The sequence below is a fragment of the Hirundo rustica genome, chromosome 24 (genome assembly GCF_015227805.2).
Source record: "Hirundo rustica isolate bHirRus1 chromosome 24, bHirRus1.pri.v3, whole genome shotgun sequence".
Taxonomy (NCBI): domain Eukaryota; kingdom Metazoa; phylum Chordata; class Aves; order Passeriformes; family Hirundinidae; genus Hirundo; species Hirundo rustica.
In genome coordinates, this window is record NC_053473.1 from 6545756 (window position 1) to 6557120 (window position 11365).

Sequence of the window (11365 nt, forward strand, 5' to 3'; positions counted from 1 at the left end):
TTCCCAGTTCTATTCCCAGCTCAGGGAACATTCCCAGTTCTGCTCCCAGCTCAGGGGACATTCCCAGTTCTATTCCCAGCTCAGGGAACATTCCCAGTTCTGCTCCCAGCTCAGGGAACATTCCCAGTTCTGCTCCCAGCTGGGGGGACATTCCCAGTTCTGCTCCCAGCTCAGGGAACATTCCCAGTTCTGCTCCCAGCTCAGGGGACATTCCCAGTTCTGCTCCCAGCTCAGGGGACATTCCCAGTTCTGCTCCCAGCTCAGGGAACATTCCCAGTTCTGCTCCCAGCTCAGGGAACATTCCCAGTTCTGCTCCCAGCTCAGGGGACATTCCCAGTTCCGCTCCCAGCTCAGGGGACATTCCCAGTTCTGTTCCCAGCTCAGGGAACATTCCCAGTTCTATTCCCAGCTCAGGGAACATTCCCAGTTCTATTCCCAGCTCAGGGAACATTCCCAGTTCTATTCCCAGCTCAGGGAACATTCCCAGTTCTGTTCCCAGCTCAGGGGACATTCCCAGTTCTGTTCCCAGCTCAGGGAACATTCCCAGTTCTGCTCCCAGCTGGGGGTGAAAATTCCAGCGCTGAGGGATTCCCAGAGCTGCCAAATTCCCTCTCAGCTGCAGGGATATTTGGGAAGGGGATGTTCCTATTAGCACGGATCCAGCGGCTGCTGTGCAACCCTTCCAGAACCTTCCCTAAGCTCCAGCCCTCCCAGCCCGGCCCTCTTCCCAGCCCGGATCCCGATCCCTGCCCGGATCCCGATCCCGGCCCCGCTCCCAGCCTGGATCCCGATCCCAGCCCCACTCCCAGCCTGGATCCTGATCCCGGCCCCGTTCCCGATCCTGGCCCCATTCCCAGCCCGGATCCCGATCCCTGCCCGGATCCCGATCCCGGATCCCGATCCCGGCCCCGCTCCCAGCCCGGATCCCGATCCCGGATCCCGATCCCGGCCCCGTTCCCAGCCCGGATCCCGATCCCAGCCCGGATCCCGATCCCGGCCCCGCTCCCAGCCCGGATCCCGATCCCGGATCCCGATCCCGGATCCCGATCCCGGATCCCGATCCCGGCCCCGATCCCGGCCCTGCCCCAGGGCAGCCCCAGCGCGGACAGGATGCGGCTGGGGCGGATGTTCGTCCCTCCTGGGGCTCCCTGCGGCCCTGGGGCGTTTGAACCTCCTCGTGCGGGATGCGCGGCCCGCGGCTCCGGGGATGGGGCCATTCGGGCTCCTGGGGTCGCTGGGATGCGTTTGTTGTTGTTTTTCTGTCACCCCCGGCGCCGCCGGGGTGGTGGCGGTGGCTCTTCAGGGCCGGCGGGCGGAGGGAAGGGGAGGGAGGAATATCTGCCCTCATCCAGCGTTTCCTGAGCACGGGGAACCCCGGGATTCGGGGAGCAGCGCCAGGGAGGGATGGGAGCACCTGGAAAGAGGGAATCTGCCGGGGCCAGGGCTCAGCCACATCCACAACCCTCTGGGCGCGCAGAGATGCCCGGCGAGAGTCTCCCCTTCCTTCCGGAGGGAAATCCCACCTGGAAATCTCCAAACCTCCTGCGCCCTGCTATCCACGGCCGAGCCTCGGGTCTGGAGAAGACTCGAGTGGACGTAAAAGGCGACTTCAGCCCCCACCGCGGCTCCTGCAGCTGGAAAAGGCTCGGCCCGGCCGGAACCGGGGCGTTTTTGGCGGAGCCGGTTCTGTCCCGATGCCGCGCACTCATTTCAAGCAGCGGGAGCCGCCGGAGCCCGCGGTGCCGCCGCCGGGCCCCTGAGGCCGGGTCATTAACACCTCTAATCACTCGCTCCAGGGGCTGGAACCGGGGCTGGGACCGGGCCGTGCCCGCGGGGCTCCGCTGGCCCGGCTTCGATCCTTCCGGCCCCGCAATTAGGCCGCGCTCAGCCCGGCAGAGCCCAGCAGAGCGCGGCATTAATTATGCCTTTCCTATTAACACTGGCGGGGCTGGCGCTATTTTTAGAAACACGGGAAGCTGCCTGGCGGGGTTTTGTCCCCTCCTGCCCTTCCTCAGATGATTTTTGCCCGCCGGGCCGGTTTCGGGCACGGCCAGCTGGGAGCTTTGGAGGGGGTTGTTCGCCGCCGCCGGCCGCGGGACGCTGCTGTTTCCTCTGCTGATGGAGCCGTGTCCGGGGGCTGCGGGGGCTCGGCCAGAGGGAAAATCCCGCTCGGTGCTGGCCCCCCAAAAACCTCCCGGCAGCCCAGCCGCCAGTCCCGAAGGAAGTCAGCGCCCGGAGGGTGCAGTGGGAGAGGTGATCCCGAGGGATCCAGCCCGCCTGGAGCTCATCCCGTGCGTGCCATCGGCATCCTTTTTACCTTTCGAACCCCAAAGGGAGGGAACGGGGGCTGGGGGGAGCCCCTCGGGACGGCGGAGGGGATCAGGGGAGGGATGGATGGATGAAGGGATGGATGGATGGATGATGGATAATGGATGGATGGATGATGGATGGATGGATGATGGATGGATGATGGATGGATGGGCATTGGGGTGCAGGGCACCAGCTGCAGGTGTGCCAGGGGCCGTCCCAGTCCCGGATCCTCTGGAATGCCTTTGGGGTTCCAGGAATGGATGTGGAAGGGATTCGGGCAGGAGCATCAGCAGCAGGTGTGGAGGGGGGAGCTCGGCCCGGGGGTGGCTGAGGGGCTCCGGGAATGGGTGGGGGAGGCACCGACAGCAGGAGCGGCAGAGCGGGGTCCCGGTGCCGGTGCCGGTGGGATGCGGGTCCCTGCCCCCTGTCCCCGGTGCCGGTGGCGGTGCGGGTCCCTGTCCCCGGTGCCGGTGCCGGTAGGATGCGGGTCCCTGTCCCCGGTGCCGGTAGGATGCGGGTCCCTGCCCTCTGTCCCCAGTGGCGGTGGCGGTGCCGGTGCGGGTCCCTGTCCCCGGTGCCGGTGGCGGTGCCAGTGCGGGTCCCTGTCCCCGGTGCCGGTGGCGGTGCGGGTCCCTGTCCCCGGTGCCGGTGCCGGTGGCGGTGCGGGTCCCTGTCCCCGGTGCCGGTGCCGGTGCCGGTCCCTGTCCCCGGTGCCGGTGGCGGTGCGGGTCCCTGTCCCCGGTGCCGGTGCGGTGCGGGCGCTGCCGGGGAGGCGGGCCGGAGGCGGGCCGGTGACTCATGGCTTCCCAGCGGCGGCGGCTCCTCCCCGCGGCCGCCGGCCCCGCGCAGCCCCCGGCACATGGGCCGCGGCTCCGGCAGCGCCGAGCCGGCCATGGCCGCTCCGCCCGCCCGCTGCCCCGACTGCCCGGGGCCGGAGCGGGGGGGCGGCGGCGCGACCCCCCCCGTGCCGCACCTCGGCATCGCGGTGGACGAGCGGGACGTGCTGCCCGGGGCGCTGCGGATCGTGCGGCGCCTGAGACCCGCCTGGGAGCCGGCCGCGGTGAAGACCAAGGTACGGGGGGACCCCGAGCCGGCGCCCCCAGGAGCGGCAGCGCCCGAACCCCGCGGGGATCGCCCGGTGGGGCTGCGGAGCCCGGCTGGGGAGGGGTTATGGGATTGTGGGGTTATGGGGCTGTGGGGTTATAGGGTCTGTCCGAGGGGGGTGCGGTGCTCACACGGCACGGTGTGGGGTCAGCTCAAGGGGGGCTGCGAGGCTCAGCCTGGGAGCTGTGGGGTCTGTGCCGGGGGAGTTGTGGGGCTCAGCCTGGGAGCTGTGGGGTCTGTCTGAGCGGGGTTGTGGGGCTCAGCCTGGGAGCTGTGGGGTCTGTCCTAGGGTTCAGTCCGGGGGTCCACCGGGTCTGCTGGAGGGGGAGTGTAGGGCTCACCCAGGGGTGCTGTGGGGCTCACCCAGGGGTGCTGTGGGGCTCACCCAGGGGGGCTGTGGGGCTCACCCAGGGGGGCTGTGGGGTTCACTCTGGGTGGGCTGTGGGGTTCAGCATGGGGTGCTCCAGGACGTGAGGATGTGACACCCTGTACCCCCAGCCCCGCGTGTCCCCGCCGCGCTCAGAGCGTGACCGGGGTGCAGAGGCTGACACCCCCTCGCACACCCCCGCCAGGGTCAGGGGCGCTCAGCGAGCCGTGGCTTTCGGGCACACGGGTGTCCCCGCGGGAGCGGCCGCTCCCGGGAGCCGCTCTTGTTTGGGATGTTTGTCGGCTCCCGCATTCCCCGGGCGGCGTGGGCTGAGCCGCGGTTCGGGTGGGAGCCGGGCACCGGAGCCGGCGCGGGCAGGGCTCGGCCGTGCCGGGGCTGTGCGGGCAGAGCTGGGGATCCCTCCGCCCTCCGGCCGGCTCTGGGGCGACACGGGTGACACGGGTGACACGGGTGACACGGGTGACACAGGTGACACGGGCTGGCGGCGCCGGGCACCGGAGCGTGCGGGGGCCGGCGCTGCGTGCCCCTAAGCGTCTGCACGTGAGCCGGTGTCCCCTCCGGAGGCACGCGCTTCCCGTCGTTAAAAATGTATTAATAGCCGGGTGTAATTAAATACAAGAAGCTGCAGGAAAAGCCGTCTGAAAGGGCAGACGGCAGCGGGCAGGAAGCTGGGAGTTGGAGTTCGCAGGGGCAGGAAATGTCCCGCTCTGCTGGCAGAGCTCGGCGGTTCTGGAGGGACCCCCGGCCCCGCAAGCATCGGCGCTCGGCAGCGGCGCGGGTGTGCCTGCGTGTGTTTCTAATTCAAAAAGAGAGGGGAAAAAAAGAAAAAAGGGGAAAACCCACGTAGGAGTTATGGGGGAACCCTCCCTGGGCCGCTTTCCCTCCTCCCGTGGGATGGGATGGGATGGGATGGGATGGGATGGGATGGGATGGGATGGGATGGGATGGCGTGGGCCAGGGGCCTCGGCTGGTTCCCATTCCCGATCCCATTCCCTTTCCCGGTGCCCTGGAGCGCTGCCCAGTCCCCAGCACCTCGCGGGGGCTGCACCAGGCTGTGCCGGAGGCACGGGAAAAACCTCCCGGAGCTCAGGAACACGGCAGGGAGGAGCTGGGTGCTGAGGCTGCGCCCGCTTCCCGGGGCTCCTGCTCCTCATCCCCTGGGAATGTCCGTGTGGCTGGGCTGGCTGCCCACGCTCCCGGGGAATCACAAACTCCTCCATCCATCATCCATCCATCATCCATCCATCCATCATCCATCCATCTCTCCACCCGTCCGTCCACCCCTCAGCCAGAGATTAGAGCGCAGCGACGCGGAGCTGAAGCCCTGCGAGGGCTCCGGCAGGGTTCAGTGTTTTGAGCCCAGATTTGGCAGCAAGTTGCCCAGCCCCGGGCTGGGGGTGCTGAGCCAGCCAGCTGCGTTCTGTTTTGGGAATGCTCAGGGATTCTCCCGGCAGGTGCAGCACCAGGAGTTGGATTTTGCACTCTGGCACAGGTCTCGCTTTGCGTTTAACCCCGGCAAAGTTCGCGGTGTCTCGCTCCGTGCCTCTGTCCCTGCTGTCACCCGGCCGCAGGAGGGAAGGGTTTGGGGTGGCAGCGGGGTGGCTGCGGCCCGGATCCGCCGGGAACAGCGCCCGGCAGCGCCGAGCAGCCGCAGCCCCAAAGCCAGCGAGTCCCTGCGGGTCACCTGTGGGTCACCGAGGAGCCACGTGTCCGTCCCCAGGGCCGGTGGCCTGGAATTTGGGGGGGATGAGGCTCAGTAACCCCGTTAGAGCTGCTGGGAAGGGCTGGAGGGGCTGCGGCCGGGTGTGGCCGACGGTGACACCCGCACGGGCCGGAGGTGACACCTCCGCTGTGGATTTCCAGCCCGGCAGGACAAGAGGAGGGAAGAGCTGAGCCCTGTGGTGAAGCCCAAATTAACAGCTCGGGGAAAAGCAGCTGGAGAGGGTTCAGCAGCAGCTGCCTCACCCCGCTCGCCCCAAATCCAGCTGTGGGGTGGGGGAGGTCAGCCCCAAATCCAGCTGTGGGGTGGGGGGTGTCAGCCCCAAATCCAGCTGTGGGGTGGGGGGGTCAGCCCCAAATCCAGCTGTGGGGTGGGGGGTGCCAGCCCCAAATCCAGCTGTGGGATGGGGGTGTCAGCCCCGTGCCACTTGGAGGATCCCATTCCAGTGCCTGGAGTCTCCCTCGGGAGGCTGCTCCGGGAGCCCTATATATAGGAACGCTATAGGGGAGCGTGGGTTGCTGAGTGGGATGTCTAAAATTATCCGTCCCATCCCCGAGCTCCGCGGCTGCTGAGCAGGAACCCTCTCCCCACTCCTGCTCTGGCTCCCCGATCCCACAGGGATGAAGGAATCGTTCCCATGGGGAGCTGCAGCACCCCGGAGTGCCCAGAGTGGAGCTGAACATCCCACAGTGTGGGGGGAAATGGGGCAGGGACTTCCCGTGGGGTGACACATCCCAAACCCCCTGGGCGCCCTGGAAGTGCCCCAAATCCCGGCGGGATGAAGGGATCATTCCCATGGGGAGCTGCAGCACCCCGGAGCTGGCACAGGGGACAGTGGGGGTGATTTCCCATGGGGTGACACATCCCAAACCCCCTGGGCGCCCTGGAGGCACCCCAAATCGCGGCGGGCCGGGGCCGGGGCCGGGGCCGGGCCGGGGCGGGCGGCAGCAGCCGCGGCATGTGCGCGGGCGGGCGGCCAAGGCGCAGCGCCGGGAGAACAAACCGCGCTTTCCATCTGCGAGGAGCCGTCAGAGCGCTGACACGAGCTGTCCCCAGCAGCGACGTCCCCGCCTATCAGCGCGCCGGCCCGCGGGGAGGGTCGGAGGAGGGGATGGGGGCTGGTGTTTGCTCCGGCCTTGTTTTCCGCCTGGTTGGGTGGTTTGTTTATTTATTATTAATTTTTTTTTAAATTTCGTGCCAATTTACCCTGGGTTTTTTGTTGTTTTTTTTTGTTTTGTTTTTCCCGGGAGCGACGCCCGGGGCTGCTCCCGTGCCAAACGTGCTGGTGGCACATCTGGCCCGAGCTGTTCCTGAGACATCCCTGAGCTGCCCCGGGTGAAAAATCGCAGGATTTCCACCCAAACCACCACCTCTGCCTGCAGAGCCCTGGGCCTCGAGCCCTCGCAAACTCGTGCCCCGCTCCTTTTCCCCATTCCCAGGAGGTTTTTTCCCCCGGTGGGAAGGGGCAGGGGGCTCCCCCGAGCCCCGCTGGCACAGCAGCTGTCACCCCCGCCGCCTTTGTCCCCACGCAGCTCTTCACTGATGGCATCACCAACAAGCTGGTGGCCTGCTACACGGACGAGGGGATGGCGGACGCGCTGCTGGTCCGCGTCTACGGCCGGAGGACCGAGCTGCTGGTGGACAGGGAGACGGAGCTGAGGAATTTCCAGGTGCTGCGAGCCCACGGCTGCGCCCCCGACCTCTACTGCGCCTTCCAGAACGGGCTCTGCTACCAATTCCTGCCGGGAATCGCGCTGGGGCCCGACCACGTGCGGGATCCCCACATCTTCAGGTGTGCGGGGCTCCCCGCGCCGTCCCCCGGGGGGATCTGGGCGTTTTCCAGGGGAAATCCAGGATTTTCTGGGGGTTTGCTCCGTGTTTCCAGCTCTCCCCTGGCTGCCGTGGGTTGGGGGATAAATTGGGCCAAACTGCAGCCGGGGTTGTTAAAATACCAAATTTCCAAAGCGTCAGGCTTTGGTGAAGAGAGGTTTTTTTTTTCCTGGGGACCTGGAGTGAAGGTTTTTCTGGGAAGCAGGAATTTCTTGGGAAGCGGAGCTTCGGGCTGGATTTGCCCTGGAAGTGTGAGCTCTGAGATGCTTCAGGGGCTGATCCCAGGTGTGGAATGGGGGGTCAGCTCTGCCGACCCTGTGCCTTGGGCAGGAGTTTCAGGGAATGCCCCTCGAGACATCCCGAAGCTCTTTCGGGGATTTTATGGGGTGGATTTTGAGGGTTTGGGATGGGCTCTCACCCCTCTGCCCCGCTCCGTGCCAGGCTGGTGGCCCGGGAGATGGCCCGAGTCCACGCCATCCACGCCAACGGGAGCCTCCCCAGGCCCGTGCTGTGGCAGAAGCTGCACAAATACCTGAGCCTGGTGAAGACGGAGCTCAGCCCAAAGGTATCCAAGCCCAGGTAAAGGCAGAGGGATCCCACGGGGCCAGGCTCTGCCCTCCCAGCCGGGGCCGGGCAGGGCGGGGGCAGAGCCCCGGCTCCCAGGTGAAGCCTCTGCGGGGATCTGGGGGTGGCTTCGGGGCCGGATCCGCTGCCGGATCCCCCCAGGAGCAGCTCCAGCCCCTTCCTGCCGCCAGTTTGGGGGGAGATCTCAGCTTTTTTGGAGCTCTGGGACGTGCCTGTGCAGCATCCAGGCAGGATCCAGCCGGAGCCACAGCCTCCCGCTGCTGTAACAATCCCCCTCCTCCCGGGAATTTAAGCCCGGAATAAGCCCGAGCTCAAGCCCCGCTGAGCTGTGGGTGAATCCTAGAATTCCAAGCTCTGGGCTCGCACTTGCAGCCAGCCCGTGCCGGGTTTGGGGGCGGCCGGCTGTGCAGCAGGGCGGTGTCGGGGCGCTCCGGGGCCGGCTTGGGGCAGCCCCAGGAGGCGCAGGAGGTGAAGGAGCCGCGGGCGGGCAATCATTAACCCGCGCTTTGCCCGGCGCTCCGCGGGCCGCGGGCAGACTTTACCCACCCTGCGCCCTCCGCGCGGCCGGTTCGGGAATCATTAACCAGCTCGCTCCCCTCCTGGAAGTCCAGAACATCCCCGGGGCCGGGCCCGAGCCGGCGCTGGAGGCGGCCCGCGTGGATTTGGGGGTGGGAGCGGGGAGCTCTGGGGACGCGCCGAGGCTGAGGGGTGGGGTCTGCCTGGGCGCCACACCTGGCCCCCTCCCCAAAAACAGCCTCCGTACCCCTGTGGTGTTAATGGGGTCCTGGGTAAGGCGCGGGAGGGGAGAGCAGCTCCACTCCTGAGCCCCCGGGGGAAAGCTGGAAGCTGGGGAGGAGAAATTCTGCCCCTGAGCCCCCGGGGAAGGGAATTTCTGCCCCTGAGCCCCCGAGGAAGGGAATTTCTGCCCCTGAGCCTCTGGGGAAGGGAATTTCTGCCCCTGAGCCTCCGGGGAAGGGAATTTCTGCCCCTGAGCCTCCGGGGAAGGGAATTTCTGCCCCTGAGCCTCCGGGGAAGGGAATTTCTGCCCCTGAGCCTCCGGGGAAGGGAATTTCTGCCCCTGAGCCCCCAGGGAAGGGAATTTCTGCCCCTGAGCCCCCGGGGAAGGGAAATCCTGCCCCTGAGCCCCCGAGGAAGGGAATTTCTGCCCCTGAGCCCCAGGGAGGCTCCCCGAGAGCAGCAGCGATGCCCCCCTGTCCCTTTTGTCCCCGTGGCCAGGCCCCCGCAGGACGTGCCCAGCCCGGAGGCGCTGGAGCGGGAGCTGGCCTGGATGGAGGAGACGCTGTCACCGCTGGGGTCCCCCGTGGTGCTGTGCCACAACGACCTCCTGTGCAAGAACATCATCTACGACAGGACGCGAGGTCTGCGCGCCCGGGGCCGGCCCCTCCGTGTCCCCTCCGTGTCCCCTCCGTGTCCCCTCCGTGTCCCCCCGTGTCCCTCCGTGTCCCCCCCATGTCCCCCGCTCACAGCCGCCGCTTTGCCCCGGCAGAGCGCGTTCGCTTCATCGACTACGAGTACACGGGGTACAACTACCAGGCCTTCGACATCGGGAACCACTTCAATGAGTTCGCAGGTTGGGACGGGCTGGGGTCCCGGCCCCGGCCTGGGGTGTCCCTGTAACTGGGGTGTCCCCAACCCTGGGGTGTACCCAACCCTGGGGTGGAGGAGGGAATTAAACCCCCAGCTCTGAACTGGGAATTGGGGTGTCCCTGTAACGGGGCACGGAGGAGGGAGCCGCACCCCAAACCCTGCAGCAGGAAATGGGGCTGCCCGTGGTCAGAGCCGGGTCTCTGCTGCCCCTGGGCTGCCCTTCCTGGCCCCTCAGCTCGGTTTGTGCCGGGGTGGGGTCGAGCTCTCCTCGCCTTGCCATGGAGAATCCGACCCCTCCCTGTCCCCCCGTGTCCCCCAGGTGTGAAGGAGGTGGATTATGGCCTCTACCCCAGCAAGGAGACGCAGCTGCAGTGGCTGCACTCCTACCTGCAGGCCTACAAGGAGCTCACCCAGGGGCACCCAGGTGACGCCCAGGTGTCCGAGGAGGAGCTGGAAACTCTCTACGTGCAAGTGAACAAGTTCTCCTTGGTGAGTGGTGGGGCTGGGGGGAGCCGGCCTCGCTCCGGGGCTGGAAACACAACCCAGGGCTCGAGTTCTGCCCTGCTCTTGGGCTTCCAGCTGACCTGGCCAGGATGGGGCTGCAGGTGCCAGCCCTGGGGACATCTGGGACAGGCCGTGCCACGGGGCCTGGCAGTGCCTCAGGGGGTGTGCTGGGGACAGCGCGTGTCCCGCGGCCTTGGGCAGCCCTTCAGAGGGGTCAGGCACTGCCCGGCGTGAGGAAATCCTCTTTGGTAACTCTGGGGCGGCCCCAGCCAATGTTCTGGAAGTTTCGTGTGAAATATCCTCTGTTTTCCTGGCCGGAGCTGCCGGGAGGGCGGCACAGGGGCGGGAGTCCGTGTGCAGCATCTCCCTGCTGCCGCCCCTCGCTCCAGCCACAGAAATCCCGCTGCGGGATCCACGCAGCCCCGCTCCGTGTGCTGCCCCTGCCCCTGCCCCTGTCCCAGCGCCGGGAATTCCGGCCCCAGCCAGCAGAGACACGCCTGTTTCTGTGCCCTGAGCCTTCTTCTGCCCCTCGCAGGCATCCCATTTCCTCTGGGCGTGCTGGGGCCTCATCCAGAATAAATACTCGACCATAGACTTTAATTTCTTAAGGTGAGTCCACCGTGCTTGCTCCCAGTGGGAAACGAGAGGAGCTGGAGGATCCTGGAGAGGATCCTGGGGAGGATCCCGGGAAGATCCCAGGGAGGATCCTGGTGGTCCCTGGAGAGGATCCTGGGGAGGATCCCGGGAAGATCCCAGGGGGGATCCTGGTGGTCCCTGGGGAGGATCCCAGGAAGATCCCAGGGGGGATCCTGGTGGTCCCTTCAGAGGATCCCGGGAAGATCCCAGGGGGGATCCTGGTGGTCCCTGGAAAGGATCCCGGGAAGATCCCAGGGAGGATCCCGGCTGTCCCTGGGGACACGAGAGGCTCCGAGCTGTCCCTTCTCTCTCGGCAGATACGCAAAGTTAAGGTTTAAACAGTACTTCAAGATGAAGCCGGTGGTCACAGCGCTGCAGGTCCCCAAGTAGGAGCCACCCCGAGCTCTTCTGTCCCGGCCGTGTCCCCGCTGCCCCCTGGCCCCCGCGGTGACGAGGGGGGACACAAGGAGCTCTGCCCCGGCCACCACCGCTTCCAGGAGAGCCTGGACGCCCCCAAACCGGACCACGAGATGCTGGAGAGGACCACGGCCCACGCGAGGAAGCCTCACCACGGCCTTAAGGCCGAGCCCCGCTCAGCCCTGGTGCCCGGCGGGTCCGCGCCCCGCTGGCACCGCCACCGCTGCTGCTGCTGCTGCCACTGCCAGGGCTGGCACCGCCCC

At 66.9% G+C, this 11365-nt stretch overlaps 1 protein-coding gene across 1 annotated transcript; it reads left to right on the forward strand.

The window, feature by feature from the left end:
* The first annotated feature begins 2821 nt into the window (after positions 1 to 2821).
* Positions 2822 to 11365, forward strand: ETNK2 (ethanolamine kinase 2). The gene is made up of 8 exons (XM_058423521.1): positions 2822 to 3382; positions 7055 to 7314; positions 7794 to 7931; positions 9174 to 9316; positions 9445 to 9528; positions 9865 to 10034; positions 10585 to 10658; positions 11003 to 11365. Exons 1-8 carry the CDS (start codon positions 2822 to 2824, stop codon positions 11073 to 11075), a joined length of 1503 nt encoding a protein of 500 aa, XP_058279504.1. The 3' UTR covers positions 11076 to 11365.

Coding starts and splice junctions, on each gene's coding strand:
- ETNK2 (XM_058423521.1), top strand. CDS start 2,822: ATGCGGGTCCCTGCCCTCTGTCCCCAGTGGCGGTGGCGGTGCCGGTGC. Junction 7,932..9,173: donor CCAAAGGTATCCAAGCCCAG/GTAAAGGCAGAG, acceptor CCCCGTGGCCAG/GCCCCCGCAGGACGTGCCCA. Junction 9,317..9,444: donor CATCTACGACAGGACGCGAG/GTCTGCGCGCCC, acceptor TTGCCCCGGCAG/AGCGCGTTCGCTTCATCGAC.